General features: G+C 40.8%; 2 protein-coding genes across 3 annotated transcripts; both read left to right on the top strand.

Annotated features, from left to right (window-relative positions):
- The first annotated feature begins 321 nt into the window (after positions 1-321).
- On the top strand, positions 322-6,886 carry cenpn (centromere protein N). Of its 2 annotated transcripts, none has more exons than XM_071529220.1 (10): positions 322-651; positions 895-940; positions 1,057-1,116; positions 1,309-1,382; positions 1,551-1,724; positions 1,830-1,931; positions 3,262-3,316; positions 3,413-3,522; positions 3,787-3,910; positions 6,452-6,886. In XM_071529220.1, exons 1-10 carry the CDS (start codon positions 481-483, stop codon positions 6,571-6,573), a joined length of 1,038 nt encoding a protein of 345 aa, XP_071385321.1. In that variant the 5' UTR covers positions 322-480; the 3' UTR covers positions 6,574-6,886. The 2 variants fall into 2 exon arrangements, with proteins under 2 accessions (XP_071385321.1, XP_071385312.1); XM_071529211.1 differs by having other exon boundaries at positions 1,057-1,122.
- A 1,220-nt stretch (positions 6,887-8,106) lies between these two features.
- On the top strand, positions 8,107-16,770 carry atmin (ATM interactor). Its single transcript, XM_071529189.1, has 4 exons — positions 8,107-8,258; positions 11,961-12,086; positions 12,522-12,721; positions 13,930-16,770. Exons 1-4 carry the CDS (start codon positions 8,142-8,144, stop codon positions 15,725-15,727), a joined length of 2,241 nt encoding a protein of 746 aa, XP_071385290.1. The 5' UTR covers positions 8,107-8,141; the 3' UTR covers positions 15,728-16,770.
- Positions 16,771-18,668: the final 1,898 nt, after the last annotated feature.

Genomic DNA, 18,668 nt, shown 5'->3' with positions numbered 1-18,668 from the left:
ATCTTTGATATAAGCACGCCAACTAATTCATTGCCCCCAAACCACAGGACCTAACTAACCCATAGAGAGTTAAAGAAGTGAGGATATAGCGTAGAGGGAATAATGTCAAATGTAACATTTTAAATGTACCACGAAATAGTTTTAATCTCTAAGACGTAGCCTATGCAATAGATTCCCTGAAAAGATACTGGTAGTACCACTCCAACACAAGAGAGGGCGCTAAAGGCAGTGAATCAGATTTTCTGAATGAATATGATTGGTCGATTCGTGCATTCTGCTAGGCGGTTTGTTTGGAATTTCAGACTGCTACGACCACAGAACTTGACTGGAATTGGGAATATATTGTTATTGTTATTGAATATATATATTACATTCAGGTTCTGTCGCTACGACTGTGCCACATAGACCCGGGAAGCCGTTTTCCTAAACTCAAATAACCTCTTCAAATAAAACGGTTGGATATCGACTATCTGAGGAAGAATGGACGACTCTACAAAACGTTTACTACAGCGGCTCATAAGACGGATACCCACACAAATGCTGAAAACAACTCTGGGCAAGTGGGGTCGTTTGACGATGGAACAGCAACACTCACTGGACTTCAAACAACCAAAATGGGTGTTTACGGAAAACCTCCTCGCCCTCTGTGAAGTATGTGGTGCTGTGTTAACTTCAAATTATGAAAACTACTAACGTTAGTAGCATAGTGGTCAGCTAACAACATGTTGTTTACGTTACTGAAGTGCTTGCCGAAGGGGCGTGAAATCTGCTCTGCTCTCACCACGTTTAGCTAGTGTTGAACCAGTAGAAATTAACCGTTAAATCTTAGTAAGAAACAGTTTCATTTTGATTTTGGGTGGATTTTCCCCTTAACCTCACTTGTTTTCTTCACAGGAAAACGATTGGGCAGTTAAACACATCACAGAACTTGAGATGATTTGTGAGTGAAAGTGTTTCGTTATTTGGACATGAATAAGGCTAGCTGGTTAATTACTTGCCGTGCATCAAACAAATAATGCTTCTTGTTGTGTCCCACTTGTTTAATTGTAATTTCAGATGTCATTGACAATCCAAACCAGAAGATGTGGCATGCCTTCCAGCTGCTAGACCCCGGAGGTAAGTGTAGGTTACATAAAGACCTTTTTTCTGAATATCCCCACATTGGGTGTGTCTTTGTTCCAATAGCTTTTTTATTGGAAGTAGTAACTAACAAATATATTCCCAATTCTCCAGCAGATGGAGAAAGTGGATTACACTTACACAGTTGTTCCATTCATTACATCTGTCTCCCCTTTCTCTGTTCCCCAGATGATGCCCTCTCTGTAGAGCTGACCCAGTTCAAGGAGCAGTTTAAATCTCACCTCACTGAGCTCATCAGACATGTAAGTCAGATATTCCCTCTGGCATGATCAGTGATAAGATCCTAGAATTTATAGCAGTGTGTCAATTAATAATTAATCACATATTTACAGATTTAGGCTACATTGTCATTGGCTTTTCTGTGTTTAATAGTCTTTTATTAACGGCCCGCTTTTGTCATTATATCCAAGGTGTCTATCAAAATAAAGAAGCACACAGATGAGGCAGTATGGATTCGAATTGCCTGGGGGGACAGCTTCTCTCGGCCCAACCACCTGAAACCAACATATGTTGTTCACCATCTTCAGACCCCTTATGTCTTTGTGACCGGCATGAATTCAGCGCAAAAGCCCCTGTTATCCCAGGTGAGAAATGTGTTTATTAACTTTAATTCATAACATTGCTGTGACTGTTGCCAGGCAGCCATTTTTCAGTCTTGCCAACCTTCTCTAACGTCATGTACCTTGCAGGCCTTGGTTCTGGCCACCAGATACAGTGCTATTAAGGATGCTAACCTCAGTGGACGGAAGCTCACTGCGATCAGGGACCTGCTGATGAGGCAATATCAACAGGTGGGCTAAGTTTGACCTTTAACTGATTACTGACATGGAGCAATACAAAGGCCTTCTTGTTATTATAATAGAAACTTTTTGTAACCTCAAAAATCTGAGCCAACCACTATATCTGAAAGAGGCATAGTGAGAAAATGGGTAAATACAAAATAGTCAATAGTAAGATATTTGCTTATCTGACAAGTTGTGTGTAAAGGATCATGTGCATGTATTTGACAGCTTACTGGTTTGACGTCAATACTCTCTTCATACTCATCACTAGGTGCAAGACATCCATACGGTGTGTTTGTGAATTGACAATCTAATTGTTTGTTGGCTGCACATTGTTTGGATTAGCCACCTTATTGTCACAAACAACACAGACACGTAGAACTCTGGTCCATTTCATAACATTTATTCGCTGGTTTTCCTCACACATATTTAGGAGTATTGCTGGGCACCAGCATAGTATTTATGGGTGTCTGATGTCACTGTGTTATGCTTTTGGAGTAAAATTATCCTTTGTTATTTTTGTTTATGTTCTGTGATGGAAGGAAAGGAAGGAAACAGACATTGTTGAATAAATATGTGAATTGTCATGTTGACCCAATACGTTTACCTGTATTGTAGGTGAAGTTTGTACCCTGTTCAGGTAAAATGGTGTGGTCCAGGGAGTCTAGGCTTGATTGATGCCTGTATTTCAGTTGTCTGTGTTGAGACTTTGAGCGAGGAGGTTGTGGAAACAGTGCTTGTTAGCTTTACCCCAATAGCCCAAGTTTGTTGGAGTGAGCAAACTTAAATCTGTCTGACTGTGATATATATGCAGATCAACTTGTGAAAGTCTGTTTGGATTTTATTTTTTATTTATAAACCACTAATAACTTTAGTTTCCCCAGGCCCTCAGCTCGATACCCATTTACAGACCTGCTCCATTAACAACAAATAGGAGGCTGACTTTGTGACTGTAATTAAAGGATATGGATGCATATTCTGGGACGGAATTGTTTGGGGTTTACGGCCTGTTTCTGTACTGAAATCACAAGCAAATATTTTGACTACACACAGCCAGTGTTGTTGCCAGTTGGAGTAACTGCAGAAAGTGCAACTCTTAGCGTAGTGTTAACTAAGTATAACCCTGGACTGAGAATGTTGAGTGTGAAAAGCCCACTGGTTCTCTGGATTCTAGCTTGGGAAGAGAGAGAGAGTTGCTATTCACATAATGATTGAACTGTACATGATCGTGCATGCAATGTGAATTCTCTCTTAGGGTGAATTTTGCCTTAAAATTTCCTCTCCAATTATCAACATTGGTACTGAATCCTCAAATACTTAATCTCTGTTTTGTTTATAGGTGTTTCCCACCAAGTATCCCAGTCCTCTGACGGAAAAGAATCAAATTGCCTCAAGTATGTTCTGCTAATTATATTGAAACATCAATTAAGTCCACTTTTATACAACTGCATTGCGTAGTATAATGCATCTTTTATTTATTTTTTTCATAGACCCACACATAGAAAGAGAACAAGCTGAAAATGCAGAGAACAGACTTCAGATGGCCTGTGAGGCCTTTGGTGACGGGATGTTACCTCAGCTGCAGACTGCAGTTTACAAGGTACTATGAGACGTGATGGTATTAGAATTAAGGTTTTTAAGTAAGTTAATAACTGCATGTTGGGATAGGCTTCTGAACAGGAATAAGCATGTATGGAAAATGAATGAATGAAAGTTAGTTAATAAAGTAAAAGAGCAGTTGCTTAGGAAAAACCCAAGAAACATAGGGCATACATTTAATCTGTCTCAGTGAAAGAAAGAAAAAGTGTGGTATTGATGTTCGCCTTGATGTGCAGCTAGTTTTGTTTGGTTCATCTCTCCTTAGCTGGAGACAAAATTCAGAGACATCACCAACAAGACCATGACAGAGAGGGAGAATCCCATCAGATGTGTCGTCAAATTTGCAAGCACCAACCTCCTAGAGTCGCTCAGACAGTGTGCATCCTCAGGTACGAAGCATTTATGTTATAAGAAGGGGAAAACGAAGAAACCATTTACATTGAAAACTGTCAATATTCCAACATAATGATCCATTTTAGGAATAAAATTGTATTACATATTAACTCAATTTAATCTAATATAAATTATGACCTTTGATTTTTTATTATTATGAAAATTAAATATATTTCCAGTATTACTGTCAGCCCCATAAATGGCCACAAGAGGGCAGACATACACACACACACACAACCCTACAGTTTTAAAGGAAAAACCCACCCATAGACACTGTGACAGATGTTGAAATTTACTTTTTTGGTGAACCACTTTCCCTCAACCTGCCTTGTCTACTTCTGCATCAGCTAATGTTTTCCTATATATCTCAAAATGCCCTTCAACAACCCTCAGAAAATACGTCTGAACTTGTTGTATCCATTAGTGTGGGTAGAGACAGTAATGGCAATAGCGATGGCGATAATAAAAGCAAGAGAGCAAGTCGCGCCCCTTAGTCAAAACACAGCACATCCTGTAGCTGCATTGCATTGTGGATAATTGAGGCTGCTGTCGGTGAAGAAATTATCTCTTCCTCTGCTATGATGGATTTCTCCCTGTATGATTGTTGAATGTTGTTGCACAATGGTGGATCTAGAAAGAAGCCCTTGCTGATAGATGAAAAATTTTCTACGATTTAACTCCACTGTAGCTGCACTGAAAATATCCTGATGTGACATCACGTCTACATTTGACCAGTTATCCACAGGAATAAAAAGAATCCACGGGGTGCCCCGGTGGCTCACTGAGTAGAGCGCGTACCATGTAAGGCTCAGTCCTTCCCGCAGCGACCCGGGGTTGAATCCGGCCCGCGGTCATTTGCTGCATGTCCTCCCCTCTCTCTCTCCCATACCTTCTTGCCTATCTCTCACACTGTCTCTATCTAATAAAGCATAAAAATGCCTAAAAATATAAAACAATAAAAAAAAGAATACACCACCAAACGGCAAAATGGGACCAAAAATGTAAGGTACATTGCCAATAACTGTTTTTTAACACCCTAAAAGTGTTTTAGGGTGGACTTTTCCTAAAAGACAATGACACAGCACATGGGAAACATACAAATTTCCTTTGCATGTAAACTCCTGCTATGTTGAAAACATATTGGGGCTGCACAATTAATTCTAGATAACCATATATCATGATTTTATGCCTCCACAATTAATAATAATATAATATGACAATATATTGAAGTGTCTGTTATATTTCCAGTCCACCTGAAAGTCCCAGTGTGGTATATCAATCACAACTTTTGAATGTGCAGCGTGCTCCCTTGTGACCAAAACAAAAATTAAGATGGAGAAACAGACAGCTCTGGACGGAAGAGAGAAACTTATGGTATTAAAACAGTCTCATAAGTATTCACAAACAAATGTCAAGTTACGTAACTGACGTTGACGATTCGCAAATGAATTTAAGGATTGTGAATGTTATTAAGCCATGCAAATGGGGAAGTTTGAGTAAAAATATGACAATGTATTTGTACAAATGTTTGTGTTTAGTTACAAATAATGATATAAGAGTTGTAGATTAGAGGCATTTATTTACGAATGTTGACGCGTATTTTCAAATCAGTTTACATTTATTCAAATGATGGGTTACAGATACAAATCACTGCATTTATTTATGCATCGTATTTTACGAGACACGAGTCACGTGACATTTTACGAGTCATGCTCCCTGCATTTGTGGATTTTGTGTGAAACAGCATGGTACAACAGTCTCAAAAGAATCCACACAAATAGGTGGAGATTCACAAATATATTTCCATTTAAAAATGCTAAGTTGAAGTACAAATGATGATATACGAGTTACAAATGATGATATACAAGTGGTACATTATAGATACAGATACAGATTTATAGATACAAATCACTCTGCATTTATTTGTGCATTGTGTTTTACAAGTTACGTAACTTGACATTTGTTTGTGAATATGAGACTGTTTTAATACCATAGAAACCTTACTTAGACCATCTTTGGAAAAACATAGCGAATGGATCAGCCAAAAGTTTGAGAGGAAAATCCTTCTCGCAAGTTTGAATGTTTTAGTTCCTAAAAGTGGTTCATCGTCTGTCATTTGTAGATAGAAGATTTGGTTTTAAGCCAGGTGATAAACAAGTACAGATTCTGTGCAAAGTTTGTCTAAGGGTTATAGCTGCGTCCCAAAATAATAAATTAAACCAAAAATGATTAAAACAAATAATAAATTATTTCTTTGAATTTCTTAAATAAAGACCACAATAAGAAAATGGTGAGAGTGAAAACAACACTTTCTAGCTGCTGCTACTTTGAGAAATGCTGCACTGAAAAAAGTAAACATGTTAAGGTGCAAAAATACAAGAAAATGTTGTTTCCTGAAACCGAGACAAATAATAGAGATAATATAATAATCATGATCACAATATTTTTGCCATAATTGTGCTGCCCTACCTTTTTTGGTCAATGTATTGTTTTGTTTAAGTAGTTCTGCTGATTTAATGCATTTTTGTAATTTACAGGAATTGCCTCCACCCCCGTCACACCGCTGCTCTCATCTATCACTCAAAAAGGAAGGAATTATTTTGTGATCACAGACAACGGCCTCGGTCCCTCCTCACAAACACCCCGTCCAAGGAAATGATGTATGAGAAACGCTTTATTTACCAGACTCGCATATTGGCCTATTCTCAGTTCTTCCATGTCCAGTCCATCCACGGTTTACTGTGTTTACCATTCTGCCATTGATTTGCTTATTAGGATGACTCCTGATGTCACGGCTAGCTGGATGACAGAATCAGTGCATATTATCTTCTGTCTTGGTGTACCTTAGAATTAAAATATTTCAATAGTCGGCGATAGATATTTCTCTTGTAATTTTATAATTTTTATGTTGGTGGATTAAGTAGCCAAACTTGTCATTATTTATACCCAAAGTAAATATCTTGATTTTTCTTATTCTTGTGAATGTTCATGACATTTTACATTGTGGCTTATGTCCTCTTAATAAAAAGGTATCTTTTTACTCTAAACTGTCGTTATTAATGCATCTCATGCTTTAGATCAGATTAATTAAGCACCACAATGGCACCTTTTGACTGCACTCTACAATCTTTTTCATGCACCCAGCTGTAGTGTTGCCAGAATGCTGCACTGGGTGGGGACAAAGGAAAGGTCTGCTGGAGCCAGGAAGTGGTCTTGCGTCTACTTGCCTGTTTGGAATCTGAGCCCTCAGCAGTGACTGTATGTTGGCCTTCACACAACAATCTCTGCATCATTTTTCAAATATTGACTTATTTACTTAGATGACTTATAAGTTAATGAGTGTGATGCCTGTCACGAGTGTAGTATTGTCCCATGTGTTGGAAAGGATGAAGAAAATACATGCTGTATAATGTTGCTGTGAGCACAAATTGGCAATTCTGCAAATTGTGATCACTCAGGCATCTCTGTGTTTGTCCGATGGGCTGCTTGCAGCTATATTTCTATATTATTATTCTCTCCGACACATTGGACACTAAGTACTTCTGCCTACTTTCAACTAGAGGCTCAGTGTTCCAGCTTAAAAATGTTTGGTACTTTTTATACTTTTTAATACACCACACACACACACACATTTCTCCAGTAAATGTTAATTTTCTATTTCTTAAAATTGAAAACCACAACATTTACAGTTGAAATATTGCTGCCTTCAAATGGGGTCGTGTTTTACCGTGTTCACGAAGAGAGTCCATATGAACGCCCCCCTCCTGTGGTATTCACAACTTCGGAAGTGGAAATTTTCTGAAAGCTCCGAGTTCACGAGTTGTGTGCACGATTTCCCATGCCGTAACCACGAGCTCACGACTTCCATTTGAAGGCAGCAGTAGGTTGTTTCTGAAACTGCTTCTTAAGTGTTGCTATCATGGCTGTATTGGTTGTTATGGTGTGAAGCGGAAGTCTATGAGAATTATACCGGACGTGACGTTGACGTAAGCGTTCCTGGTAAGGGGGCGGCGCAGCCTCCCAGTCAGCGCTGAGGGCTTAAATTCCACTAGTGCTTGACTGCTGCTGCTGGGGCTTTCTGCCAAACATACAAGCGACTGTCAACACAGAAACATGGCTGCCTCTGCATCGGGGAAGGCGAACCGCAAAGATAACGCTTCCTTAGGCAGTCCGAAATGCAATGAAGAGTCTCTCTCGCAGTCTCGGGAAATAATAAAGCCCTCCATCATGGAGCTAACCAAGGAAGTGAGGACGAACATCCTCTGCACCGTGGAAGGATGTGGCAAGATCCTCCCGAACACACCTGCATTGAACATGCATCTTGTCAAGTCTCACAGAGTAAAGGTAAATGCTAAGATCTTTAGAAAACCAGGTGGACGTGGTTCATATGAAAGTTTATTCATTTGTAACTCGATACTGTCCATTAAATATTGTCAGAAAGCGGGGAAACGCAAGTCATCGCAACTTCATACTTGCTAACGCAATGTTATGCTTAGCTAACATAACGTTAGCTAACGTACGTAATGCGTTGGATAATGTCAAATGTGTCTTGGTTTAACGTGTCAAGCCCCGTAACGTTAAGTTAGCTAAGTCCATGTTATTAGCTACAATGTAACTATACGTTATCTATTAATGATATGCATCACACGTGATGATGATTCACGATTGCTTGCTGCATTTGTCGATACACTTCTACACCCCCAGCACAGATAGCAGGTTGTTGCCAGTTTAAGGCAGAAATTTAGGAAGTATTTGATTTATCGACAAATGTGCTAGTGTGACCTATTGCCTCCTAGGAGATAGCCTCTGTTTATCGTTGGTGTATTGCAACAATATTACTTACTGCTAACAGTGCCACACACACTTGTCATGGACAACATTTGATTGGATTAAGAGCAAAACTGAGCTTGCATTATTGACTCAGTAACGTTAACACTGTTGACTGTACAGGATAGTAGGCAGTTGAGAGTTGAAATGACAAATGAACAAAGTGGGGAAGTTGGACTACAGTCTACCTCTCACCCTCTAGTTCATGCCCCCCTTGCCTACTGGATTCAGCATTTTCGTGGGAGGCATAGCGACTCCAGTCTCCCCTCGATGAATGAAGTTCTTTGCTGGGAAAGGCTGCCTTTTGTCCTGCAATAGACTAAGCTCTTTGTTAAAAAAGGTGAATGTTGGAATTTGAATTAGGTCTTAAAAGTAGTCCATGCGGCCCATGCTCAGTTAGAGGAATGCTTAAGCACAGTTCTACATTAAAGGCTCATGCAGGAGGGGGTGTAGAGAGAGAGAAGAAGAAGAAAAGAAGCAAACAGCAGTGCTTGTAAGCAACACAGTGGCAATCTCTGAGCAAAACTGTGCCGAGTGAGCGTGGTCTTTTTAATCCTTAGCTATGTGAAGCTTCTTACAGCAGTGGTAATGATATCCTGGTCAGCATAATGACAAAGCACAGGCTTAACTGCTGTAGTTGCTCACTCTGTATCCTTCCTTTGCATTATTCATTAAGTCAGATTGGCAGAATGAGGTATGATGTGGGATATCATATGGCTGTTTACATCAGACCCACTTTAACATTGCTTCAGCGCCACTGCACTGTGCAGCAGTGTTGTATTTGCTGGTCAACCACTGTACATGTATTACCGGACAATTGTTGCCCCTCAAAAAGCCATTTGACACATTTTGTTTTAATTCATGCACTCAGCCCAGCTCACCCTACCTTGATAAAACTTATGTGATTGTTTGGTTTGTGTAGCTCATTGTCCTTCTGTCCAGATCACATCACTTGGTATCAAGGAGAAGGGGAGATGGACTATTACTGACTTATCACTGTGCTTGTACAATCTCCAAGAAAAGGGAAATAATATATTATGTATGCCACGGCCACTTAAAAGGACTGTGGACTGACTTTGGCCTAGTAAAGACAATGCATCTTGACTTGCTTCCTCTCTCGGCTACAGCCAGCTCCACTGCAGGGACAGATGATGCCTTGACATGACTCAGGCTTCAGCCTAGGGCCAGATGATGTAGACGAGGCCTACTACAAGAACACTCACTGTCAGAACAATATGTCCGTTTCCTTTGCATTATGCTGTGGATAGTTGAGAAGGCCTTCGTCAGCTGTAGCTGTTCTGCTCCCTCCAGTGCTACAGCAGATGGAGGTGACCTTGACCACTGGAATGCTGTAATACAAGTGGCTGTTGTGAAGCTTGATGGTTTAGTCTGTTTGCACCACATAAGGTATACCCGGCTCTGTGTAGGTGCTGCTGATCTCTTATATAAGCATCATGCTATTCATTGATTTAATACAGTGTGATGACTGCCGCTTCAGCAAGGATATCATGGGACTGCTTGGGGAGCAGTGATACAGCACACTGGAAAATTCAGTGTACTCCTGAGCTAATTAACTTTCATTCAACCATTATAAGCAAAGCAGAGGCTTTTGCAGAGGCACATAAACATGGCTCTTATGTAATACTGTGAAACATCTTCGATATACAAAAATACATTTTGATGTAGAGAAAGCATATGTGACCAAAACAAAAATGTGAGATGTTACTGGTAGTCCTGCTTTTGGATTTTGTAGTCATATTACACATATATTAAAAAATAGATGATAAATGTGTAATAAGTTAAAAGATAAATATTGAAAAATCTGTTCATGATGATTCCTGATGATTCCTTTAAATTTTGATCAATCTCTTACAGTGTCTTGAAAGCATTCTGAACCATATTTTTTTTATTAACCAATTTGTTTTTCAGCTCTGGCTTTGATGTAGGTTGTATGTAGCTCGTTAGGTCTTTAAAGCTCATCTGGGCTTACTGCTGCGGCCCAGTTCAGGAATGACACACTGGTAGAGTGTGGAAATGATTTTTTAGCTGTATGATTGACTCAGTATTCAAGTTCAGCCAAGCAGCTAAGAAATGTCACCCTCTTGTCACTCTGCGTCACCTCATACATGGGTCCTTCACAAGTGGCGTTTCTCCAAGCGAGCCTTTGCCTTGAATACATTGAAGCAATTAGCATAGCAGTTTAGAGCAGATTAACTGATTACACATTATCAAGTATGGTGGTAAAAGGGTGATACTTTTAGGTTTTGTTTGCTCAGGGTCGCAGCATCAGTTCATTAAGCCAAAAATGTATGCCACACCTTCCCAGACTACTGTGCAAGCAAGCAAAATCCTGCATCAGAATCATTTAGACTGACATTCAAATATGTAATATTTGCAAAGATGTAGGAACCTTTTGGTTATGTACCATATCACAGTGTGAGACTACAGGGATGACTATAAGTTCTTTAAGAAAGTTAATTCCACTAACTGTAGGCTATTTAAAGTCTTTGAAAAAGGGATATATTGGCTCTGATTAGTAGACTAAAGTAAAAAAGAGGGGCACTAATGAGTGCCCAATAATTTAAAAATCTTATATTAGCATAACTAAATGAACAGGAAAATTCAAAATGCCAACATGTTTTGACCAACATGGACTTCATTGCCTCCTTGAGTGCCTAGAACATCAGTGGAGTCAGTTTGGATCTCATCAGTTTTTTTTAATACTTTTCCCATTGTTCTATGAGCACTACACTGTTTTTTTTCTTCTTCTTCCAAAAACTAATTTACCACTAGAGCACCCAATGTCTTTCCCCTTTTTTCTGGTTCTGATTAATGTTTAATTATCTGGATCTTCAGGGATCATCTCAAGCAGAATGCTCTTCAAACTTTACATAGAGCTTCATTAAATGTACTGTGATTGTTGACAGCGGTCCATATGGGGAAAAACATATTGTAAACATTTATGGGTATGTTGGCCAGCCCTCGGATGACAACATGGTCGCTAGAATGTTTTAGGGCACTAAAAAGGCCCCGACAGTTGCACCCCTTACTATTGGGTTGCTTGTAATTTTTGTGATCTAGAAATGTAAGCTTATTCTACTTTTGCACTCATTGTTGGTCGTCTGGATTGGAGCATCAACTAAAAGTCCCTCCACCCTCTCTCTCTCTCTCTCTCTCTCTTTGTCTTTCTGTCTCTTTCTCATTTACTCTCACCCTCAGGATGGTCTTGTCAACCCAACCATCAGAAAGGACATGAAGGCCTCTCAGAAGCTTTACTGCTGTCCCATTGAGGGTTGTCCCAGGGGCCCTAACAGACCCTTCTCCCAGTTTTCCCTGGTTAAACAAGTAAGCCTATGCTCCATGTTCCCAATGAATTGTAATCCTAGCCACACACTCACTGGTGCAAAATTAAGAGGTCTCAATTAACAGGAATTAAGGAATACTGGTCGATTTTCCCCATTGAAATCCATATATTTCTTTTTTACTTTTTTACTTTCATTTTTTTTTTTAAATACCACTTTTTTCACTGCCAAGTATTGGCCAATACCAAATACTGTTCCCATCTACTACTTATACTGAATAAATAATATAGTATTTGACCATTTAGTTTGGGATCATTGGACAAAAATGCTTCAAGTCACTTACTTAGTCACTTAAATGTAACATATAGCCCTTGGTATTGTTATTTAGTATTGGGGAAATTCTCTACCCTGTTTTAAGTTGGCATTGACCCAATATCAAAAACTGAACTTCTTTGTGCTTTCATCTGTTTTATTGTAGCACTTTATGAAGATGCATGCAGAGAAGAAACATAAGTGCTCCAAGTGCAACAATGGCTACAGTACAGAGTGGGACCTGAGGAGGCACATAGAGGATTGTGGGAAGACCTATCGCTGTACATGTGGCTGCCCCTATGCCAGTAGGGCTGCACTACTCTCGCATATCTACAGGACAGGTCACGAGATTCCTACAGAACACAGGTATGCACATACCCCAGCTATGTTTGGCTTGGAACACTGTGTTGGGTTGGGTGCTGATTAGGGATGTTAATGATTAATCGACAATCGATTAATCACCGTTAATAATTTGATCGATCAAGCATATATTAATCGATGATGTACGTTATATGCTATTTCTCATTTTCTTCGGAAATGATTTACCACCACAAGGGCGCAATTTAACTTTCACTGCCTATACAGAGGAAGAAGAAATCCAAGCAAGCGGGCGGAAGCATTACACCCGAAAAGACAACAGTGTTCATTGTAAACATTGTAATACAAAGTTGAAATATAGCACCTCTACAAGCAAAATGAAAGAGAATTCATTCCCCCGGCTGGCGAAGTTGGCGTGACACTATTTGTGCCTCCCGACCTGGGACAGCTGTTCCCCCGGAGCGTGTGTTTCAGCGGATGGACTGACTGTCACCAGGCTGCGCACTGGACTCATTCCTGACCACGTAGATACGCTCTTATTCTTAAATTAACCAGTAGATTGTCGTGCCATTGTTTCCAATACATAAACTGTGGCAGTGCCACAATATCGGCACGGCCGGCACAACATAAAAAGTTAATCAATGTATAGAAATTGATCTAAATGGCTCTGTAACGCGTCTAATGTGCGCATCACGTCATGTCTGTCATTTGGCGATGCAGTAGCTTTCTACTCAACCTGACAGTCCGTCTCCCGTTCTGAAAACGTTCGTAAAAAAAAAAAGAAATTCCACAATTTCTCTGAACTCGCATGTGTTGTAACGGTAAAGAGTAACTTGATACTTTTCAGTCAGACAATTCTAACGCTGCTCAACACTCAGAAAGTTAACATGAGTGCAGTGCAGAGACTTCATTGCATATTCCACCAGTTGGGTTCCGTTGGACACAATGTAAAGACAATTTAAAGTAATGAACCCTAAAGAAAGTACATTTGCAGCCTGTGGGAAACACTGACGTCCCTTGTTGAGGGTCCCGACTCTTTTGAATTATGCTTGGTTGAGTAACTTGTTGAGTAGGCCTAAAGACAGGTGTAAAAACACGCATTTTCTATTTTCTATGTCAAAAGCAGTTTTTTACATAATGATTAATTGGTCATTCACGTGACCGACGATCGATTAAGGACATTTCTGAAAATTTGCATCCCTAGTGCAGATAATTAGTTTTGACTCATGCTCTGTGTCTGCTGTGTTTCATTCCAGAATTCCCCCAGTGAAAAAGCGGAAGATGGAAAAACTGTTGAGTGGTTCTGTAAAGGTGAAGCCCAACGAGTCAACGTTTCAGATCATGAATGCCGGTAGAGAGTTCTCAGAGGGCTCGCTCCCTTCTGATGCAACAGTCCACCTCCCAGACTCAATAAACCAGAACTCTAACCCTCGGAGGAGCCTCCAGAAGTTGCTCTTACCCAAGCCCAAGATGGCTCTGGTCAATGTTCCCGTGATGCAGCTGGCCCACCTGCCTGTCCTCCTTCCGTCCACTGAAAGCGGGGCTCTGAGGTCTGTGGTGCTGGCAGTAGACAGCCAAGGTTCCCTCAGCACCCTCCAGCTGCTGCCGCAAGCCATGGGGGCTGTGGTACCCCAACTGGATGCTAAGAGTCTGGGTTTCAAGGATAGCATGCCTAGCTCCCGCTCTAGCCTGGGGCCCATCAGCACAGGGGTGCAGGTTAGTCTGGAACCTGTGGGCTCAGAAGACCCTGTCAGCAGCCTGGGAGCACAACGAGGGAGGAGCACCTCTACCAACATCCAGACCGACAAATCCTACCTGTCCAGAACACCCACAGGGGTGGGGGTTGGTGTAGGGATGAGCGTGTGCTCTGTGGGCGAGTCCTCAGTGTCATCCTGCTCCCAGACAGACATCAGTGTGAGTGCTCAAGTCCTCCTGCCAGTAAATGTAGAGACCCAGACATTCTCCTCCAGAGCCAAAGCCACATCCACTATTGGAGCTCAGACAGACCACCCCTGCCTGAGCCAAATTCCTTGCTCCTCTTCATCTGCACCCCCCTATAAAACCAGGCAGACCCAGACCAAATATCCCATGTCTGGCCCACAATCGGAGGAGAGGGCTCAGGACCAGGCTATCATGTGTTCTGACCTGTTTGACAGTGACTCCCTCAGTGTTTCCACCCAGACAGCTCTGGCCTTAGATGACCCCCTCGCTGCTGCAGGCAGCAGTCTCTATGAGGACTCCAAGTCAGCGGGAGGCATGTGTTTTGGGGTGCAGACAGATGAGCTTAACTCCAGCAGCGTGGCGGACAACCAGACCCAAACCATGACTCTGTTAAATGACCTAGAGAACATTCTTTCTGACAGTATCTCAGGCCACCAGGTGCTTACTGAGGCGTCTGCAGGCTGTGGGTCTGGTCTGGGCTCTGTTCAGGAGCAGCACACTGGCATAGACTTTGACTTTGAGGAGTTCCTAAATGCTGTGCACATCCAGACACAGACAGAGGAGAGTGACCTGGGAGGACTGGGTGGTGACACACCACTGGAGTCTCTGGACATCCAGACCCAGACAGACTTCCTCCTGCTGGATGAGCTGGACCAGAGCGAGGGGCCAAGTCGAACCCACGCAAGTGACCTGGAGCTAGAGATGTTTGATACTCAAACTCAGACTGACCTCAATTTCCTACTGAGTGCTGGAAGCCACATGCCACTGGGCAGCATCCTGCGCCATTCTAGCTTTTCTATGAGCACAGAGTCCTCAGACACAGAAACACAGACCGATATCCCCTCATTTGCCACAGGCCTTTCTGCTCAGACCCCTGTCCCTCAGGGTGAGCATGCAAGGCTGCTGAGCAGTACAGAGACGCAGACTGTGACCAGCCAGGCGGAAGGCCTCGGACACCTATTCCTGACTAGCAACGAAACACAAACCGTCATGGATGACTTCCTGTCAGCAGACCTGGCCTGGAACATGGAGTCCCACTTCAGCTCAGTGGAGACCCAGACATGTGAGGAGCTGTGTGCTCTCTTTCAGCAGCCCGAGAAACCCAACAGCTGAAGCCCTCTCAGTGCAGCTGCCTCACCCCCCGCAGAACGGGTTTCTGGTGTCTGCCTCTCCCTCTAGGAGGAATCACTCTATGTTGTCCTCCAACTGTAGGACCACAGGGGAAGCCAGTCTTAGCAGTGAGAATTCAGCAAGTCTCTGAACATTCCATTGGGGGCATCATGTCCAAAACCTTTCCAGGCATATACCCTGATAGCTCAGCTGCACTTTATTAGCTCATTGGGCATGATTTATCAACTACTCTGCCAGTTTACATATTTATTTGCACATAAGATAACATACTGTATGTGTGTCTTGTCTGAAATGCCAGTTTATTCCTACATCTTGGTGTATAAGCACTAGAGATGGTTGTCACTGTTTGGTGTTGTACATACCAGCAGTTTGAAAAATGATTTCAACGCCTCATCAATGTCAGATCTGCACTTAGAGGGGATGACGTTCTCTCACATCTCAAACTAGGCTTTAGTTGTGGGTTGTTTTCAAGAAAAGGATGTTAAAATTGTTATCCTCTCATCACAGTATTGAGATTTGCATATATTGCATGAAAACAATTCAAACTTTATGCTATACAACAAACAATATGGTGCATTTAGTTTATTTTGCTATTCTAACAAATTTATCTGCTACATTTTCAAAATGTGCATGAAGCCTTCACTTGGTGAGCAGTGCAGAAACATTAATATTAAATAGCAATTATCTGCTTTGTGTGTTTGATGGCTGCCTCGTTGATGTTGCCTTGTCAGTGGCAAAATGGTGAACTTTCTGATGGAGAGCATCCTGCAATTTTTGCACTCTATGGAAAACTCAACCACTGAGAACCAATCAAGATAAAGGTTTCCAGAATAAAACCCCATAAGGCCTGCAAGTATGAACAAGGCATTAGTCAAAGCCATTAAGAGATATCCCTGAAGCCTACCATTAATCATATACATGTGGCACAAGTGAGTGAAATGCTAAGTTAAATCCTATGAGTTGTTGCACACCTTTCATTGAAATGTGATTGTGAAGTACGGTGTTGTGTAATCACCCTTTTGTCTCTGGGCCACTCTATAGCTAAGCAGTCACTTTGAGTCAGTTAGCAGACTAGGCTGTCATTGTCTTTGACTTATTCATTAGCTGGCTGTAAGTGTATACAGTAGCAGCACTCTGTGCTGAAGTGATCCAGTAATGATACTGTACAGAAACGCACAGCGGATTAGAGCTAGGTTTTAGCTACTGTGTTGCCACTGAGTTAATTGTGGTTGTATACATTCACCACCTGATTCTGACTGCAAAAAGCCCCTTTGAAGTTTCGCCATTGAGTTTCCACCTGTACCAATGGGGCACATGGTGTTTTTTTATCTATTGTACAAGCTACGATAAAACCTACTGTTTTGGTTATGCGTTGGTTTACACTACGTTATACTGAGTTACCTCATTTGCACAGGCACCCCATGCAGACTGTGTTCTACTAAGGAACACTGAGATATAGGCCTTGAGTATTTGTTTATTTTATTACGTTGGTGCCTTAACCCGAGTATTATCTTTTGTTCTATTTCTCTTTTTTTTTTTAAGATAAACCTTTTGTTACAGACAATTCAATTTGCTGCTCTGAGATAAAATAATTATCAGAAGTATACTACAATATGTTTTGGAAAATGAACCAACATTAAAAAATAATCAAAATCCTTTTGTCTTTGATTTGCATGTTTAATTCATATATGGGCATTTTCCTCATGGTTGCATGAAATATTGTAATGCCCTTAATGGTTTCTGAACATAAATGCTAAGAAAGCGTCTATGTTCAGTCTTGTCAAAATTCTGACAGAATTTGTCTAATACAATAATATTGTCTATTTTTAAGGATGGGTGGTTAACACTATTACAGTTTGTAGATGTTTGTAGAAACTGAAGAATGTACATGACACTGTGCCCAGATATAACATGCTTAGGTTTTTGCACTGCATCCAAAAGTTTCAAGACTGTTTCCCTATGTTATACAGTATTTTGACATTTACATTAAATTCCAACATTTATTGTATTGATAATACTACTTCTAATTTGTGGTTCTTGAATTTAATACTGCTTGGAAGATGCCTTGCTTAAAAAAGAACTATGTATAGAAGCCTACATAGTCTTAAGTGTCAATTACAGTGATTAATTTTCTCTCTGTTGGGAGTGCATGCAGAGTTTCCCCCCCAGCACAAATTCTTTGTTTTGTTTACCTTAGCAGCCTTTGGTTGTTGTTTCTGTTGCCTAAATGTGTAGAGTTAAAGGTTGCCTTGTTTGTTTCATTGTTGAAGCTGTACTGCAGATGCTCCTAATAAACTGCTTGAAAAGTGTATACTTTGTTGTCGCTTGATATGGAAGTATATACAACAGCATGATATCCTTCTAGTAGACCATCCACTCTGATGCAATTACATCCAACTGTCTGGATATAGCAACTCTGTACAAATGTAATTAATTTCAATTAAATATTTTATTTCACATTGCATACAAGAGCCTGCACTTTCAGGTAAACTTAAGTGTTGTTTTTAGTCAGGTTATCATTGCAGCTCTTTGAATACAGAGCAATTCCACCACGTGGAATATTTTCATTAAGGTAAACAACAGAGAGGTAGTATAATAAAACAGAATAAAACACAAATATTGCAGTTATTGGCTAGGGTTGGAGACAAACAAGACACATGCGATGTTTTCGGGTCTGAGCACAATGTTGCACTAAAGGGACAGTTTGTCTTTGCACAAATATCCCTAGTACATGCCTGATGGCAATCTCACTTTGATATCCATGCAACAGTCAATAGGAATAATTTCCCAGACTACCCCTTTTATCAAGCACAAGTTACCACTTTGCATTATTCCACTTAGTGTGGCAGATAGATTTTTACAATATTTTAAAATTTGTAAACTGGATGTAATTTGCTGCTTTTGTATTGCTAAACCACAAAGC

Source organism: Centroberyx affinis, unplaced genomic scaffold (genome assembly GCF_046629955.1).
Source record: "Centroberyx affinis isolate AG114_WGS23_722 - 3 ecotype Tasmania unplaced genomic scaffold, CSIRO-AGI_Caff_v1 ptg000123l_1, whole genome shotgun sequence".
Taxonomy (NCBI): domain Eukaryota; kingdom Metazoa; phylum Chordata; class Actinopteri; order Beryciformes; family Berycidae; genus Centroberyx; species Centroberyx affinis.
Note: the sequence above shows the minus strand (reverse complement) of the source record. Positions and strands in the feature narration are given on the sequence as shown.

Bases quoted from the DNA above. Each gene is read 5' to 3' on its own strand.
- cenpn (XM_071529211.1), top strand. From the start codon at position 481: ATGGACGACTCTACAAAACGTTTACTACAGCGGCTCATAAGACGGATA. The intron at 652-894 runs GTATGTGGTGCT...TTTTCTTCACAG, and splicing joins ACCTCCTCGCCCTCTGTGAA to GAAAACGATTGGGCAGTTAA. The intron at 1,123-1,308 runs GTAGGTTACATA...TCTGTTCCCCAG, and splicing joins GCTAGACCCCGGAGGTAAGT to ATGATGCCCTCTCTGTAGAG.
- atmin (XM_071529189.1), top strand. From the start codon at position 8,142: ATGGAGCTAACCAAGGAAGTGAGGACGAACATCCTCTGCACCGTGGAA. The intron at 8,259-11,960 runs GTAAATGCTAAG...TCTCACCCTCAG, and splicing joins TCAAGTCTCACAGAGTAAAG to GATGGTCTTGTCAACCCAAC. The intron at 12,722-13,929 runs GTATGCACATAC...GTTTCATTCCAG, and splicing joins GAGATTCCTACAGAACACAG to AATTCCCCCAGTGAAAAAGC.